Source organism: Apteryx mantelli, chromosome 19 (genome assembly GCF_036417845.1).
Source record: "Apteryx mantelli isolate bAptMan1 chromosome 19, bAptMan1.hap1, whole genome shotgun sequence".
NCBI classification, from domain to species: Eukaryota; Metazoa; Chordata; class Aves; order Apterygiformes; family Apterygidae; genus Apteryx; species Apteryx mantelli.
The window spans coordinates 14,770,782-14,789,066 of record NC_089996.1 but is presented as its reverse complement, the minus strand read 5'-3'; the positions used below and the strand labels follow the sequence as shown (position 1 = coordinate 14,789,066).

Here is an 18,285-nt window from a genome sequence, read left to right as displayed (position 1 = left end):
AATTCCCTCCTCGAAAACCTTGTGGTGCAGCTGCTTAGTGATCTTACTGACAGGATTTTAAGATGATAACCCCCAGCACCAGTACAGGTTGGGGGTTGACCTGCTGGAAAGCAGCTCTGTGGAGAAGGACCTGGGAGTGCTGGTGGACACCAAGTTAAGCATGAGGCAGCAATGTGCCCTTGTGGCCGAGAAGGCCAATGGTATGCTGGGGTGCCTCAGGAAGAGTGTTGCCAGCAGGTCGAGGGAGGTGATTCTCCCCCTCTACTCAGCCCTGGTGAGGCCCCATCTGGAGTACTGTGTCCAGTTCTGGGCTCCCCAGTACAAGAGGGATGTGGCACTACTGGAGCAAGTCCAGCGAAGGGCCCCAAAGATGATTAGGGGACTGGAGCATCTCTCTTATGAGGAAAGGCTGAGAGAGCTTGGCCTGTTTAGCTTGGAGAAGAGAAGGCTGAGAGGAGATCTTATCAATGTGTACAAGTATCTGAAGGGAGGGTGTCGAGAGGATGGGACCAGACTCTTTTCAGTGGTGCCGAGCGACAGGACGCGAGGCAACGGGCACAAACTGAAACACAGACACTTCCATCTGAACATGAGGAAAAACTTTTTCACTGTGAGGGTGACAGAGCACTGGAACAGGTTGCCCCAAGAGGTGGTGGAGTCTCCTTCTCTGGAGATATTCAAAACACGCCTGGATGCGATCCTGTGCAACATGCTGTAGGGGACCCCGCTTGAGCAGGGGGGTTGGACTAGATGATCTCCAGAGGTCCCTTCCAACCTCAACCCTTCTGTGATTCTGTGATGATACGTGCTATCTAGTTGCTTTTCAGTGAAGCTCCAAAGAGTTAGATTTATGTGGAGCCCTAGCTCATCGGCAGAGCCCGAGCAGTCCTCCAGCACACAGAAAGATAAACCCAAAGGAGTCCCAAGAACAGAGGTCATTTTTATGTTAAAATGCTTTTTCTGGAGATGATAGGAAGGTATGCCAGAGCTGTTTGCACTAGGCCAGCTATTCCAAGGAGAGAGTGTGTTTGTGGGTGTGCGTGTGGGTGTGAAATATTATAATACTGTTTAGTGAAGTACCAATGCTTTCTTCTTCTAAAGACCCCATTCCTTGGAAATGACAAACTCGGCAGCTGCAAAAGAGCTACGGCCTTTTCTTAAGCGACAGCCAGATTGCTTTTGTTTTCTTTACCTAATTCTGCAAATCAGATGCAGAGTCCTTAAGCTGTTGAAGTTCCAGCACAATCAAATTACGTTCTTCTAACTACTTGAATTGTCATGTGGGTATACACAATTCCAATTCATTTGTGTTTCCTGGCTTATCTGATTTCCTTACCTCCCTATTTTGAAAGTAAATCCACTGAAAACCTATTAAAAAAAATAAATAAATTCCCTGTCCTGATTCCAGCTGTGTGGCAGCTGCTGGAAAAGCGATGAAAAGGAGTGGAAACTCAAAAATAATTAAGAACAAAAAGGGGTGAAGAAAAACAAGAAAAAAAAATACCATTGGTCCTTGGACACAGGAGTCGTCTCTGCAGAGGAAGCAATACTTGCTGACTCAGTCCCTAAGCAAGATAGGAAAAAGGCGGTGGAGATTTTCCCTCCAGATAATTCATTGCTACCAGGCAAGGACTTGGTTTCTTCACCACCGAGCTGGAGTAAGGTCAGGAACTTGTGACCACCCCCATCTCAGCACACAGCAGCACTCCTGCTGCAATTCTCCACCAGTCTGATCGGAGCACATGGGAAATCCTTAGCAAAGGTAAATGCATGAACAAACATTTAAGCCGGTCGGAATTTTTCCTTTAAAACTATTTTGTTGGAAAGTGTCTTTTTGTTGTCAGTATGGCAAAATTGAGTGGACTTTTTTTTTTACAATCGAGTATTTTTCTTCTTAAAAATGACTTTTATGTCAATTCACACTTAGCTTGTGTTTTGATACTTCTTCACTTTATTTCATGATATATACATAGGTTGTAAGCCCTGTAGAAATGTGCTATGATATTACACACTATGCATGCGTCATATTAAAATGCAGCAAAATGTAGTGTTAATATCTCCAAGCTCGAGGCCAATCTGGTTTGTAGGTGTTACTCCAGATAGCTCACTGGTTAGCACAATCATTGCTGTTGCTCCAGAAATGTTGAGAGCGTTCGCACCACTGTGAACTAACTCCGTGACGTCAGGCTGGAGAGAGGCAAGGCCAGCAGGCTGTGTTACAGTGCTGAACCATCTCCAGGACCGCAAAGAGACGAAGAGCCCAGACATCTCAGAGCTGCAGGAGACATACTTCTAATGGAAAACACATTACCAGGTAAGAAGTTCCATGTTTCTGTTTTGTAAGCAGAAAAAACTATACCTGTTGCATTTTCATGGGGGGGTTGCATTTCATTTCATGATTTTTGTTCCTATTCTTTTAATACAGTGTTATGTTAAAAGAACAAAAGCTGTACTCTCCAAATGTTTAAGAGGCAAAGGAACAAAAATGTTCTCCTTTTCTGGATGTGTGTGGATTGTGATTCTTGCTGCAGATCTACTGCTGTAGGCTGAGCACTGCAGGTTGAAGGCTCCAGCTCTAGGTGCTGCCAGCTAACTACTTGTCCCTTCGTTCCCCTCCCTCCCCTGGCCTTGCTATCATCAGTAACAGCTTCTAAAAATGGGGATTGTCAAAGTTCCCTTCTCTGTATAAATTAAAATGTTGGACTCTGATACAGGACAGGTTTAGAGCTAACTTTCTGCAGCTGAAAATAGGAAAAAAAAAAGTTTTAAAAACTGTGTATTAAAGAGGGGAATTAGTACAAAACTGTCTTACATTCATCAGGTGGTAAAGATAGGGTTGTTTAGGAGCCAGCTGCAGTTTTTTGGTTTTGCAGTAATTTGTAAACAGGACTGCACTGAGAGAACGTGGTCACCTCCGCGCTCCCTCCATGCAGGGACTAATCATTGCCTCCTGGAAAGTCAGCGGCTCCCCTTGGAAGCACAGCAAGATGCAACCCACGTTTCTGTATTTCTGGCCAGCACTGGAAGTTTCCTGCCAGTAATCCTGAAGAGCAGCTTTTAGGAGTTAGTCACAATGTGCTCTGTTAATTTTTCTTAAGAGAAAAATCTGAGGAGGTGCCAACTAGGAAATCCCTGAGACTGTAAGTAAATGAAGAAATGAAGTGCTTATATGGGACATGCCTTCCTGGGACAACCTTTGATATAACAAGACTAGACACAAATTCCCACTACTGCAGTAATTAGGAGTTGCGTTCCTGGAGAACAAGAAGTGTGGGTGCATTTATTGAGTCCTCAAATAGGAAATTTTTCCAGGGACGTTTAGTGATACCATTACTTTTACAAGTGATGCTCTAGGTAATGGCTTCTCAAATGTTGTTACTTCAAAATATATTTCTGGCTGTTTGTTTTATGTCTTCCAAACCTGCTGTTTCAAATCTCAGGTCTTGCAGATGTAGGCATGCATCTTTCCTGCTGAAATTTTGTCTTTTAATATCAAATTGAAATTGAAATTCTTCCTGACAAAGTTCATACAGCATTTGTAGGCATCATCGTCTGTTTGACTTTCTGGCAACTTAATGTTTCAGGTTGCAGGGGATATGTGCTTCTTAACCTTATTTTTGCTGTCAGGATAAAACTGGTACAAATTTAGTTAGACTTTTTTTAATGAAGTTTTTCTGTTATGTCTGTAGAAATTCAGTGCAATTTTTACAAGACCATAATGTTTTTCTTGTTCCCCAAATACTCCAGCGTGAAACTTTGTTTACTGCCCAAATATCTTGTTGCTGAGGGGCTGCTGGTTTTGGTTCGTGAAGAGTGAAATCCACACTTGTGCAAAAAAGTAGCACTTCCTAGAAATCATTTCCTAATTGCCTTTAACCTTCATAGTAGACTGTGATGTCTAAGTACAGGAGAAAGTTTCAGGCAAAAAAAGCAGAGCTCCATGGAGATAAGACTTTATGCTAACAGTCGAAGGGTAAACAGAGTTTCTGGATCCCCTGCCCCTGGAGTATGCAAATATTTAATTCTTCCAAAAACAAACAATGAAGGGAACAGAGTAGTAGAATTGTTTATTAACTTCAGCTGCCCAATCTGCGAAATCAGGAAATGATGTCCAAAGGGAAAAGAGCACAGTGCATTTGAGGTTGCTTTGGTTTGGGTTTCAGTCATTCTAAAGGATAAAATACAAAAATATGTTTTGAGGCTCCTTCCCCAGCTCTTGTTCTGGGAAGGTGGTGTAACTCTGAAATTGCTGCTGGTCCTGCCCCGGATGTTTGCCGCGTGGCTGTGTGCTCAAAGCTGGAGCTGAAATAAGAATTCCCCAACTCCAGTATTTCCCTGCTTAGTATTTAGGTGGGTAGAAAGGAACAAACCAGTGTTTTCTTAATATTCCCTTGCTCTAGCTATATCAGAGCTGTTATTAGTTATGTTAGCGTTTGTGTGAAAGCGTGACAAGTAGGTCTCTAACTCATTTAAGGGAGATGGTGACAGCGTCTATTTTAGCCACTTTTAGCATCTGACCGAAGTTTCTAACTTGGCCTCCCGAATGGCAGCTGCCTTCCCGCTGTGGTCCGTGCGGGGAGACGGGCCGTTCGTAACGGGGAGCTCTGGGGCTCGCTGCGACGTCGGGAACCGGCGGCGTGAGCGGTGGCTTGCCAGCAAACTCCGCGTGTCTGAGGCAGTGCATCGCTCCGCTGCACAAAGTGCAGGGCTTGAGGCTCAGCTGGATGTGCGGTGTAAACCAGAACTACTGTGCTCAAAAGCTGGAATTCACGCTGTTGCTGCGAATTATAGATACTTTAAGTGCTTTGAATAACTGGATAAAAAATGTTTTGAGAATTAAACATTCTTTCTTTTATTTGCCACTCCTTTCAAATTTTTAGTACAGAAGAGAATAGCGTTTCTGTTGTTCATTTTATGTAGTTGATGAATCAAATTATAGCTAGTTAAATGCATCTTTCTGCTAAGTCTCTTTGGGATGAAGTAGGATTAATTTGTGAATCTGAAAGACAGCTGTGTCCAGCACAGCTCTGTGGCCTCTTGTGCGATCTTGGACCATTTCCTTTGATCTTCTCCTTGGATGTCCAAACTGTAAAACAGGGAAAGCTCTTAACCTTTGCCATGTTCTTTGGCTTTCTCTGAAGTGGAGTTTACCCAAATGAATATATTAACTTTCAGTAATCTGTGTTATTCTAAATGATATTCTTTTATTTCTCATCCTAGCTGGGAAAATGCGGAGAATATGTGAGAAAGCCTCAAAAATATTTCAACAAACTCGTGCTCTCTTATGGAAAAATATTCTTATGGTATGGAGGATGAAAATGGAAAGTTTTCAGGCAAGTATCTGTCCTACCAAGGAGAAGATAGGATTTCCACTGTGAAGTGTTTTTATGCTGTGTTGTTTTTCTAGCAGGTGGTGTATGAAAAGCCTCAGCTGATAATGTGGTTCTCTGGAAAATGTCAGCAGTTACAATTATTTCAGTGACACAACAATATCACAGCATAATAACAGCTTGCTTCAAAGCTGGCTTATTGCTTTCAGTTGTTGATCTGATTTCTGCGCTGTCCAGAAGAACACAATGTCCAATTCACAATTACTGGTACAAAATGATCTGCAGATCTCGTTGGCTCTGGTACTAAGAAAACATGTTTTTCACTTCAAACATTCCTTTTATTCTAAAATTATTACACCTGCAAAATAGCTCTTCCTCATTTACAAAAAGAAAACATTAATGTCTGGAGGACCTGGACCTTGCAGTCAGATCAGCGCTTAATGAGAAGAGTCCTTGAAGCAGGACCAGACTTCTTCCATACCACCTAACTTCAAAACACTGTGCTGTTGCTCACCTTTATTTCCTCCCTTTCATCTAGGAATGGATTACGTCGCTGGTTTTTATCTTCGCAATATTCATATCATCAATAATGGTATCCACTCTCCCACGGCAAGAAATCCCTTATGGATTCCTTGGACGCTTAGATGATCCTGCCTTTAATGCTACTGGAGCTGAACTTGTATATACACCTGTAACAAGCACCACCAGGCAAATAATGAATAAAGTGGCTTCAGATTCTGTAATGATGGGTAATGCTGCTGTTAAATCCTTGTTTATAGTTACAGTATCTGTTCCACCCTGATGGTACGAGTACTTCAGTCTGCACTATTGGTGTTAGGGGCCTGGTTGCAGCTGTCACCTTTTTTGGTCCTTTCTTAGCAGATTGTCTCTGGGCCAAAGATTTGATTTCATGCTGGCCCAGCTACAATGCACACACCTGACTGATGATCAGGGAGATGGCCGGGAGTCTTTCCAGACCAAAGTATTTTATTTAACAGTGGGGGGAAAGGCTTCAGAGAAATTCCTTCTATGTCTATTGAATCTCCTCTTATTGATAATTCATTGCAGAATATATTGAGTAGAGTCCCTTGCATACCTTAAAAAAAAGCTACCCCCCCCCCAAAAAAAACAACAAACAAAACTGGGGAGGGGGGAGGATTGGCCGACACAATTTATAGGAGTACAAAATGTGGCTGACACGTATTTTCATGTTGTTGTATCACTAATCAGAAATTCTGCTGTGTTTTTTTTGTTTTGTTTTGTTTGGAAATGACAGGTATAAAAACAGAAGAAGTGGAAAATGAGAAAATCCTGGAAACAAATGGAAGTTTGAGTAGAGACCTTATTGGTGTTGTTTTTAAGGATGACTCCTCCTATAGTCTCAGATTTAAAAGCTACAGGGTGATAATTCCAAATGATGCCTTTGATGATATAGGTAACAGAAATAAATGAACCTGTAGAATTGATTTTATGTAACAAACTGCTTAGATGAATCTCTGTGCTGCCTTGCCACTTGGAAGGGATCTAGGCTGTATGTGTTAAATACTTCAAGAAAGTATAACAATTGGGTTTTTGAATTTTTGTTTCCTTAAAAAGAAATTTAAATGGCAGGAAAAAAATGTTAACACACATTCTCAAAATTCCTTGCTCTCACGCTCCCTCTGTGTCATACCGTGTCAGATCATGCATTGAAAATGAACATTGTGTGCACTAACCTACTTCTAACATATCAATATATTGATACACATTTAATATATTAAAAAATAAACATGCACACACATTTGTCCACATCTTTCTTTGGTAAGACCAAACGCACCCCTATTTGCTGACTAAAAGAAATAAACCATCTGAAACAGAATAGGAGAGTGTCTGCCAGAAGTGCTGGGAAGGCTGAGCTTGGCTGGCTCTGCAGCACGGTGAAGACGATGTTGATGTTGCATCAGGTGGTCCATGGAGCCAGAGCCATCAACTCCCAAAACTGCATCATTCTTGGGGGAAAATGGCAGCTCCAGGGGAAAGACTGAGTAATACTAAATCTTAATTTTCTAACTCTGAGGTTAAATATACTGTCACCTCCCCCACCATATGCGCGCACGCGCGCACACACACACACACACACACGTGTGTGTGTGTGTAGATGTATATGCGTATGTGTATGTATATGTACATATACAGGTTAAATGCTTCATTTTCTTTTTTTCCTACAGACACCTGCTTCGATTATTCAGAAAGCTATTGCAGCATTCCTTCATACTGGTACAAGGGATTTTTATCACTGCAGTCCAGCATTGATGCAGCAATAATAGAAGTAAGTATGATCATGGTGGAAAATATATTTTCTGTTTGTTTTTTCCAAGTTACTCAACTTTACAAAAGAAAAAAAAAAACAGTTCATTTTCTGTGATCATTAATTTTTAAATACTAGTGTGATTCAAAAGTTAATGGAACGATGGATCATCTTGGCAAATTGCACCTATGATTTGGGTACAAGAGATTTCCTGTATTACACTGAAAATTAGCAGTCAGAACCAAGCCGTGGAGTAACTATGGACTGTGGCTCACTTAGAGATTGACCATCCCTTTGTGGAGGCAAAAGTCATTTTGTTTCCTCATTTTTTTTCCTTTATTTTTTTGCAAATTTACAGGAAAAGTTACAGTAAAATGAATGGAAACACCATAGCCAAAACTTTTGTCTTGTTTTTGAGATTTTGGTTTTTATCAAATTGGTCCATTTTGAAAAATAAATTTGAAATATTCACTGTTTTCCAAACTCTGTTTTTCAGTGGAAAGCTGTTTCATCATAAAAAACTGATTGACTCCAAACACAATATTTACAGAGCAGTGAAGCTGTGCATTTCCTGTCCTTTAGCTATACTATAACTTCTGTACTGCTTCTGTTATGTTTCTGTTCCATCTGGGTTTTTTTAGATCATGGTTGTACTCATAGCTCAAGGCAGCATAGTTATTTATTACATGGAAATATGGAAATATATTAAATATTGAGACTAATTTGCCACTTAAGAACTTAACATTGTCATTGTAAAGCTAATAACTTTAATGCTTATGAATAGGTCTTTATTCTGATGTTGACTGTTTCATTATGAAAAATCAAATTAATGGCTAATTTCTGCTCTTTAGGTGAAAACAAATCATTCTGTCTGGGAAGAGATGAAGTCAATTAGTGGCATTCGTCTGAAATCACCCTTGATGAAGCCTTTAGAAAAATTTCAATATATTTGGTTCATTTTTTACGTTCTATTGTGTTTCTCTCCATACATGTACTTTTTATCAATGAAGGTTACAAGAGAGAAAAAGAAGCTCAAGGTTTTAATGACAGCAATGGGTTTACAAGATATTGCATTCTGGTAAGTCTAATAGAAGGAGATAAAGTGGACATAATTGCAGGAATTGTATTTGCTAGAATAAAAGTGTCAGTCCGTAGGGCAGCTCAGCTTCATTTCCAAACTCGGGGAGCCCCAGTGACGGGCTGAGCAGGAGACCACCTGCCATGCATGGGCTCAGTGTCCTCAACTGCCCGGCTGCCAGCAGTGAAGCTACCAGGGCTTAGAGTTTCTTCTGCTGGTCATGAGATGCAATAACTTGCAGTGTATGAGCTCTTTATACTTTCCCAATGGTAAGTAAGCACGTTACCTGAGCGTGTATGTCAGGTATGGACATGGGTCTGCTGCCACCACTCAGCTGAGAAGCAGGAATCCAGGAGATGCCAGCAGCAGTCGGTTGTGATCGTCTAGCCGTGTGCGCGGACTCTCTGAAGCAAGCTTTCGCGTGTTGTTGTAGCGATGCATAAAAACCTGTGCTGCTTTTATCGGTAGTGTATCGTTTGCTGGAGGACCTGATTTTCCAAGCATGTTACTCTGATACCGGATTTATGTTTTTGTTATATAAAGGTCTTCTCTCCTCCAAACAGAGAGGTAGAGCATGCTCCATGCAGCAAAGATCTTGGAGTCTAGTTTTCGTATGCCTACAGGAAATGAGTCAGTAAGCACAGAGAACAAAAAAGTGAGGAAATGAGAAATTTAGGAGTACGTTGGAAATGATCAGTGGTCTACCAAAGCAGGAAAGATTTGCTTCCAAAGCCTTCTAAGCATGATTATATTAGGTCATTAGGAAAAACATAATAAATAGTCCTGGCTGCAGAGCCTCCATTTAAATGCCCCTTGGCTTCTTGCCTGTGCCGTTGCACTGCAGATTCGTGGGTAGATGTAAGGCAGCACCCCGTGTTCCCACCTCAGTGCAACAGGGAGCAAAAACGCTTCTGCACCTCCTCTGGCAAGGAGGGGACGTCCGGGGCTTTGCAGCCTCGCAGGTGCACAGCACACTGCTGGCGCGCGCTGGGCTAGAAACTGTACACGGAAGCGTGTTTAGAGAGTTACTAAGCATTTGCATTAAAAAGAGTGTCTTGTACCAGATATGTCATGGCAACTGCTGTCGTTTACAGACATAAAAATAACTGTGCCTTCATTTGCAGGTTATCCTGGAGCTTGCTATACACTGTTTACATTGCAATACTATCAAGCCTGCTGACAGTGGTCACGATTCGAGAAGTTTTCTTGGAAGGCAGCTTTGCTGAAATATTTTTCTTTTATTTCTTTTATGGCATAGCATCTGTAAGTCTGCTTCTGTGTTTTTAAATGATGCAAGGATTTTTTTCCACTTGCTAATTAAAGTATTTATAAACTTAGATTACAGAATACTCTAGGGCAGGGCATTGTAGGAGGAAGTAACAAAAAAACTGCTGCTGCGCTGCTTAGGGTTTTGTTGTTAAAATTGGTAAGCTAAAATATCATTCTAATTTTGGGAGGTTCTGACTTCAAATCAAAAACTTCTCAATTTTCATATGTTCACATTTTATACAGAGCAGGGACGTTCCAAGGAAAAATGGTAATTTCTTTAGAGACTGCATGGGCAACCAGTGTCGAGTGCACGGATCATCCCAGGTTTAACATACCTGCAGTAGAGAGAGAGGCTTCAGCAGTAACATTAATGGAAAGTCTGGTGCTGAACGGCGCTGGGGCTGGGGCTGCCTCATGTCCAGCCTACTCAGGAGGCAGAGAGGGGTCTGAGCATCTGTCCCTATATCACAGCCACCTGCTAAATGAGGCGAGCCTTGCGAGATGCCATGTGCACACAGTGGTCTTTGATTTCACTTTCTAAGAATGTGATCTGTAGAGGACAACCAAACCCAACCATGTCTCTAATGTTGCTTGTTAGATTTTTGTTTGTGGTGTTCCTTAATCGTCAGCAAAAATGCATCCTGCTAATTACTGTTTTTCTCTTCTGCAGATTCACTTCTATTTTATGCTCAGCTCATTGTTAAAGCAGTATAATATTGCTAGTTTTCTGGGGTTTGTCCTTCATGTTATCTTTGGATGTCTGGGCTTTTTGACGTTGTATGAAAAACTACCTCTGCCTGCAGAATGGATTTTTAGTCTCGTCAGCCCTTTTGTCTTTACGGCTGGGATCTCAAAGGTATGCTCAAAATAAAACCAGCACATCATAAAAGTTTAACCTACAGCAAACACCCTGCAGACTTGGGACAGTTGACAGGGTAGCTGTCATATGTAATTTCCATTGCTACAGTGACCCAATCAGGACAACTCTGTGCTAAGTGTTTTGTAAAAAGAGAGCTTGACTCCAAAAAGTATAAACATACAGATTTGTAACAAACACAGTTAGACTCTCATTTGCATCGTGAATTTTACCAGCTCTGTATATACCATAAATTTCTGTGTCTAGAAAAATGTTGCAACAATGGGATGTGTCCGGCGGGTTCTGAGTTCAGCAAGAACCAGTGAAGTCTGACTGATTCCCTGGATGATACCATGTGGCGTCACCCTTCCTATGTAGTAATTTCTACACAAAATTTGAATTCTGCTTAGTGGAACACTTCTGATACTTCTGGTCACAAAGTATTGCAGAGCTTGAAAACAAGGTCATGATCACAAGTAGGCATTGGTTTATGGTGAAGAAAAGGTCCTGACAACACAACAGGGGCTTGCATATAGTCTCTCGGGCTAAAGGAAGTGTTGCATCTGATTTGTACTTTTTCCCCCCCCCAGGTTATAAAATTCGAAAAATATGGAGCAGCGCTTGCACCAGAATTGTACCCTTTCTTTAACCTATACATCATATTTACCCTTGACAGTGTTTTATATATGCTGTTGGCCATCTACTTTGATAAAGTTTTGCCTGGTAAGTAGAAATGTAAGGGAAAGAATATGAATCTACTTGCACTTTTTTTCTATAACCCTCCCCTCTCGTAGAGGGTGAGGTGCTGAAGTAGCAGTGGGATAGAGCTGAGAAAATTCTAATCTATGTGGAACAGCAAAAAAGATGTCTCAGAAGCAAGCTGGTCAGGTTGTGGAACAGCATCTTGATGGAAACGTACCATGCCACACTACATGAGGGGCTGAAAACTAGAATTGCCATATTCATGAGGAAGAAATTGTTGGGAAGAATCCTGTTTTCCCAAAGGCTGGATGCATATAGCTACCTAATTTGGCTCTGTCTCAGAAACAGCCTCCAAAAGGAACCTAAATCCTGCAGTAAGGCACTGAGATCCCTCACATCTACCCCAGCAGACCTAACCACTGGGTTTTAAAAGGATGTTGTAGGACTTTGGTTCAGAATATGTTTTAAAAACAAGTAAAGAGATGATCAGCAAGGTCTTTGCTGTGATTGTTGCCTGCGTGCATTTACAGATATGGACAAGTGGGCAACTTTGATTGCAGGAATCACCAAGCTTTCTATTCCGCCAAAAGGCATTTATTCTGTGCCTGTAGAAGAAGAGATGGCTGAATATGGCATTTGTCAAAGTTGAATTGTCAAATAGCAATTTTGGGGTGATATTTCACCTTTTCTGTTTCTGAATTAGGCAAATATGGAGTTCAGTATCCTCCTTCATTCTTCCTGAAACCATCATACTGGTTCCAACGCAAGAGCAGATACACGGAGGAGAGAACTGGCAGTGGGAAAAGCCATGGACCACTCCTCAGTAATAATGAGGAGCCGATGCCCCCAGAGTTTGATGGGAAGGAAGCAATCAGGTAAAGACTCTTGTAGGCATGAAAAACAACCCCTACATGTTATATCTGAGTCTAGATAGCATAGTCACTATTGCACTGGTGAATGTTAGAATGAGCTGTCTAAAATACAGTAAGGTCAATGGTTGGATATTCTTCTGTCACTTCTTTTGAAAGCAGAGAAGTCCTTATTGCTCATAATAGGTTATAATTTGGCCCACTGGATGTGTGGAGCACTCTGGAGTCCTCGTTGTCGCTTATGTGAGAAAAACTGGCAGCAATTTATACTGCAAATGGAGAGTTTGTTCAATGTTCATTCTTTCCCTATGGGTACTTTTGGACATTTATTGGATATGCCATCCTCTGGATCTAAACACTGAGCAGGGCATGCAGCGTCTGCTCCTGGTTGTGCCAGTGACTTACCTGCTGCCTAGCAATTTCCTCCTTGCAGAGCAGCGGCAGTGAGTCTGTTCCCCTTTGCCATCATCTTTAAGTTCTACGGATGGAGCGTGTTGAATAAGATACTGTTATTTACATCCTTATGGAGTTAGTTTGGCCCATTGCTTTTGCTGCCCAAAACTGATGACTATAAAGTAAATACATACCTGCTAAAATAATACATACATCATTGTAGATGCTCCAGGGAAAGGAAGGATGGCAAGCCTAGGGATGGAAAAGTGCTAAAGGAACTTCTACAAAGGTTTTTAAGTCAAGTGTTCATAAGTTAGGAAATGAAAGAAAAGGGCTTTGTGTGCTGTGGCCATCAGGCCCTGTTGCACATGTGCATTATGATCACCTTTGATTATACAACCATGTAATATTTCATTCCCTGTGGCCTCCTGCTTCATTAATTTATCATTTGTTGACTTCGACTTTCAGACTTTCTGCCATCATTTAGAAAATTGCATTAACTAAATCTGCTTTTAGGAGATGAATTATATAAAGCAGTTTTTTTCATGAGGAAATATACTAACCCTCTGATGAGGGCAAGCAGAATCAATCTGAGGAGGAGGTTGAGAAATATCCTTCCAATAGCTTTTGTAGGTTACTTCTAGGCAGAAGAAACATGCCAGAATTGTGAGATTCAGTAGTAACAGCTTGCTTGCCTTTCCTTTAGACTAAACAGTATTAAAAAAACATACAAAAAGAAGGACAAGAGAACAGAAGCTCTAAGAGGTAAGAGGGGTTTTATAATGTTTTAATTTCACTTTGCACTATTTATGAATCAAAATTATTTTGAAATGTTTTGGATATACTTAATTCTGCCTTCAGCACTGTGAAGTTAAAATACATTATGCAGCAGTTATTTCTGTTGGTGCAAGTTACCCGCAGATTCCTAAAAGTGTGTTATCTTATTTTCCTGTTCACTCCAGAAAAATTACTACTTATTAGTTTTTGCAATAGCAGGAGTCTCCTCAAAAGCTGTGTATTTGCAGCCATAAACCATTATGTAAAAATACCTCAACCCTCTCAACATGTAAAATAAATTCTGAAGATGCAACCCATGCTTTGGGATCTGTTTTTGCCTGTTTTCTTCAAAAGAAATGACCCTCCTCTATCATACTTGGCAATAAACTACAGGTACAAATCTATTTCCTTCACAGACTTTCATTCTAATGTTATCCTATTTATATTCTAGGCTTGTCCTTGAATGTTTATGAAGGCCAGATCACTGCATTACTTGGTCACAGTGGATCTGGAAAAACTACTCTATTAAATGTGCTCAGCGGATTTTCCCAGCCTTCAGCAGGTAAGATGATGGACCCATATGCTGAAGATGAGAAGCTCTCTGGCTTTCAAGTTTACTAGGGTGAAGAAACAAACAAAGAAACAACAAAAAAAGCAGCAGCTTTCTCTTGGGTCATTTAGTCTAGCTCATTGTCAGTGCAGGTTGTTACCTCAACAAATGCTTCAGGACTTATATATCCCTTGTGGATATGCTTGGGTGTGCAAACTTGCACAGATGGTTATTTCCCATCTGGATGTCCAATGTTTTCCTTGAGCTGCATATCTACAGGAAATATATTTTAGTTCCTAAGAGAGAGATTTGGTGCTCTGAAATATTTTTGACGGGTATTAAAAGCTTTGGACAACAGAAAGTTATTTTTCCCACCTTATTTTTTTTTTTTAAACGTCTGAGAAACAGTCACAATCCTGGATTTAATGTCAAAGGTATGAACACAAAGCAGTGTGCTTTCCCTGTATGACTGGGAAATACTGTACAGTATAAAATTTGTTTCACTTATTCCTGTGTACAGGTTCTGCAATGATATACAACTACAACATATCTGAAATACAGGACATGGAAAGAATTCAGGCAATCGTTGGGATTTGCCCACAATTAAATTTACATTTTGAAGTCTTAACAGTGAAGGAAAACCTGAGAACTTTTGCTCACATCAAAGGGATTCGGAAGAAGGAAGTAGAGCAAGAGGTTAGTATGTGTTTGGTGACTGGCCTCTGTTTTACAGCATCTTGAAGAGTTTGTTGAGCTAGATTTATAAAAGATTATCACCAGTGTTTCTTTCTTTGAAAATGAGACTAGCCCTGATTTAGGGGAGAAGTGTGTTTTAATTCTCTCTTATTCCCATATCATAAGAGTTAGCAGTCTGATTTGCAATATTTGTCTCAATGGAAATCCATTTAAAGCAGTTAAGTTTTAAATCTTGAAGCTATACTCTTGTGTACTGTCTGTAGCCGCATATGAAACAAAAAGTGCCTAATATTTTGGAGCTATTGTAGCAGGCTCAGCTGCTACTTCCCAGTGTGTATTTTCAGCAGATGGTCTCCAAACCTTGAAACTGAAGTTTGGCCTTTGTTTTTGTGTATTGCCAAGGTGCAGAAAGTTCTGACAGCACTGGATCTCACCGATCTTCAGGATGTCCATCCTGATACTCTGAGTAGGGGACAAAAAAGAAAATTGTCTCTTGGAATTGCAATTTTAGGGAATCCAAAGGTAGGAAGCAGATCGTATTTATGCATACACAAAGGTTTAGTACATGGTTTTGCATTGTGATTTGGCACAGACATTTGTACTTCTTTTCCCTTGGCACTCAAAAAAATCTGCTCACCTACTAATTCACCTGGCTGCCAAAAGGAACAAGGAATCTAGGTCAATGAAAACCGTATTTTAAACAAAAAGTGTAATATTAAATTAGGAGAAAGAGCAATAAAAAATGGCAGTCATTTGGGGTTGCATTTTATCTTTAGAATGAGATTTTAAAAAGCATTCAAATGGGACTGTGTAAACATGGACATGCTGGCTGGACACCCAGGATCATGAAGATCTGATCTCACTCACCTTTGCAGGTTTTGCTTTTAGATGAACCAACAGTGGGGTTAGATCCCTCCTCCAGGCACCACGTCTGGCGTCTTCTGAAGGAACATCAAGCTAGTCGCGTGACGCTCTTCACTACCCAGTTCATGGATGAGGCTGATATTCATGCTGGTGAGCCCAGATTTTCATGCTGTGATTGAATATGATTTGGAAGCGAGGGCTTCCCATTGCAGAGCACCACCTACGGAGTCCTGATGAGATGCGGTCTATGCTTGCTAGACGAGTTTTATCTGATAGCGACTACCCAACCTGGACTGAGTAAAAGATAAAACCAGGCTGAAGTACTCTTCCAAGACCTTGCAGTTCACCCACTGCTTCAGTATGAAGCAGTTATATTATATCTGAACTTGCCACTAGCAGCACCCATGCAAATTATTGATGTTGTCTGAATTAATAGCTGTCCTGTTTCCTTATTGCTCTTGGACTGCATGGGAAATTTTCTATAAGATGTAAGAATGAATAATTAAGAGTAACCTTGGTGTTTAGGAGAAAGGCAGACAACAAAAAAAACAACAGCAAAACCCAAAAAACTTCAGCACTGACCGGGTTTTACTTCTCTTGACTTCATTATTAAAATGACTGTTGAGTTCAGAAGGAGCTGAAAGAAGCTGGTCTGTTATACTCTTGTAAATCCCACTTAAATCCTTTGTATTCATACCTCCTTAGATCGGAAAGCTTTTCTCTCAAATGGGAGATTACAGTGTGTTGGCTCATCTCTTTACTTGAAGAGAAAATGGGGAGTTGGCTATCATTTAAGGTAAATTCTTCTCTTTTTGGTCATCACTTACTTTTATGAAAACCTTCTTCTAGTTGATGTGGTATTTGCTCATAGGGTCTGTGTCTCTTATAGAGTTTCCATATAAATAGAAATCTTGACAATTCATTTTAGAAGGCTTTAAGGCTGCCAAAAATGTCTTGCTTTGGATAGCAAGCTGCTTTGCTTTGGACCCAATCCTGAAAGCTCTGAACATGTAGCTAAGATGACTTTGCAACCTCCTAGCAGCCAAAAGGGGACCAGAGAAAGATGAATTGCAATTTCCACATACTCTGTAGTGCCAGTGACATACAATGACTTTAATGTAAAGTTGCTTTTCTTTGGATTTTAATTTGTGTTCTTGGTTTGGCATTGCTGACCAGGATCATTATTCTTAACCTCAACTATTTCTTGTATGCGTGGTAAAAACAGGGGCACTGCAGAGATGGAAGTTGTCTATAAGAATTCCCATTGAAATATTGCCTAGATTTGAAGGTTTCCCCATGGCTTGAAGAACAACTGCTGTTTTAGTATTTTAACTGGATGAAACATGCATTCTTTTTCTTATTGAATGACTCTGCATTTGCTTCTTAATACAAACAGGATGCACGTAAATGACCTCTGTAACCCTGATGTCATGTCATCCCTGGTCAGACAGTATATCCCTGATGCCATGTTCAGAGGACAGAAGGGGGATGAACTGTGTTACGCACTACCTGTGGAAAACGCTGCTACCTTCCCAGGTAACAAACACCTGTAGTTGCACTGGGGTTATAAAGGGACACTCAGTGGTGGGAAAACCAGAGAGCAAAGTTGCTGAGAAGGTCGTGATTATGTTCCCTTATCTGTACTACATATGATTAGGGAGCCCAGAGCTGCATAAATATCAGCTTTAAAGAAAACCTCTAATGAAGGTACTAATACTGCAGATTAACAAAAGAAAATCTGCCAACTAATCTACAAACTAAAATCCACTCTCTTAAAAGCCTGGACTTCCAGTGACTCTTCTGTGGTTTCAAGACAAGATTTTCCTGCCAGGAAGGCCTGTAGTAATTGAGAACTCTGAATTTTATACTTCTTCACTCTTACCTCTAAAGAGCACAATCATTTTGCTGTGGCTTTTAAATTATGCAGATGAGTGGTTTTGAAGCCCAGAAAGTACAGCGATAATCATGCCAGTCTGTGTTTCTGCTCAGCACTAGCCTCGGTCCCTGGGTTGCATCTGACTGTGCTGTTTCTGTTGTGCAGATCTGTTCAGCCATCTCGACAGCAGTCTTGTGCAGGGGATTATTAATTATGAGGTTAGCAGGACAACTCTGGAAGATGTTTTCCTGAAGCTGGAGGGTGAGGAAGCTGTTGATCAAGAAGGTAAAATGTTGACTCTAATTTGCAAGCTTGACGTGATTAAGGTTCCAAATATACATTTTTTTTTAAACTGAATCCATACTGAGTTTCTATTAAATGTGACTTTTCATAGTTTTCAGTGGGTCAAGAATAGCAGTTACATTAAGAATTCAGATTTTCTTTAGTGACAAATATCCTTTCAGAGAAGTCTAGATGATTCAGTCTCAATTTTCACAGGCTTTTAAGTATGAGAATTGGAGAATGGTGTTGTAATGACTCTGAAAGTTATACTGCCCAGACCTGGAGGTAGGAAGAGAGAAACTTGTCAGAGGGCAATTCGCAAGACCAGTTAAGATGTTGCATATGTAGCCATACGAGCCCAGGTTCAGCCAGTCTGAATTCACCCAACTATGCTCTGTGTAAATTAGCACCCTTTTTCTCTGTCATTGTTTCTTTTCTTGCTAAAAATGAGTGTTC

At 40.7% G+C, this 18,285-nt stretch overlaps 1 protein-coding gene across 1 annotated transcript in view; it reads left to right on the top strand.

Annotated features, from left to right (window-relative positions):
* Positions 1-966: 966 nt before the first annotated feature.
* LOC106485979 (ATP-binding cassette sub-family A member 10-like) overlaps positions 967-18,285 on the top strand; it is a 30,679-nt gene continuing 13,360 nt past the window's right edge. The window contains exons 1-19 of the mRNA XM_067308635.1: positions 967-977; positions 2,187-2,314; positions 5,221-5,333; positions 5,869-6,079; positions 6,607-6,765; positions 7,538-7,638; positions 8,469-8,695; positions 9,820-9,958; positions 10,635-10,820; positions 11,411-11,543; positions 12,226-12,397; positions 13,491-13,549; positions 14,013-14,123; positions 14,632-14,807; positions 15,210-15,329; positions 15,683-15,821; positions 16,377-16,467; positions 17,068-17,207; positions 17,713-17,832. Of these exons, the coding sequence (XP_067164736.1) occupies positions 967-977; positions 2,187-2,314; positions 5,221-5,333; positions 5,869-6,079; positions 6,607-6,765; positions 7,538-7,638; positions 8,469-8,695; positions 9,820-9,958; positions 10,635-10,820; positions 11,411-11,543; positions 12,226-12,397; positions 13,491-13,549; positions 14,013-14,123; positions 14,632-14,807; positions 15,210-15,329; positions 15,683-15,821; positions 16,377-16,467; positions 17,068-17,207; positions 17,713-17,832 (2,536 nt within the window). The remainder of the gene's footprint in view (positions 978-2,186; positions 2,315-5,220; positions 5,334-5,868; positions 6,080-6,606; positions 6,766-7,537; positions 7,639-8,468; positions 8,696-9,819; positions 9,959-10,634; positions 10,821-11,410; positions 11,544-12,225; positions 12,398-13,490; positions 13,550-14,012; positions 14,124-14,631; positions 14,808-15,209; positions 15,330-15,682; positions 15,822-16,376; positions 16,468-17,067; positions 17,208-17,712; positions 17,833-18,285) is intronic.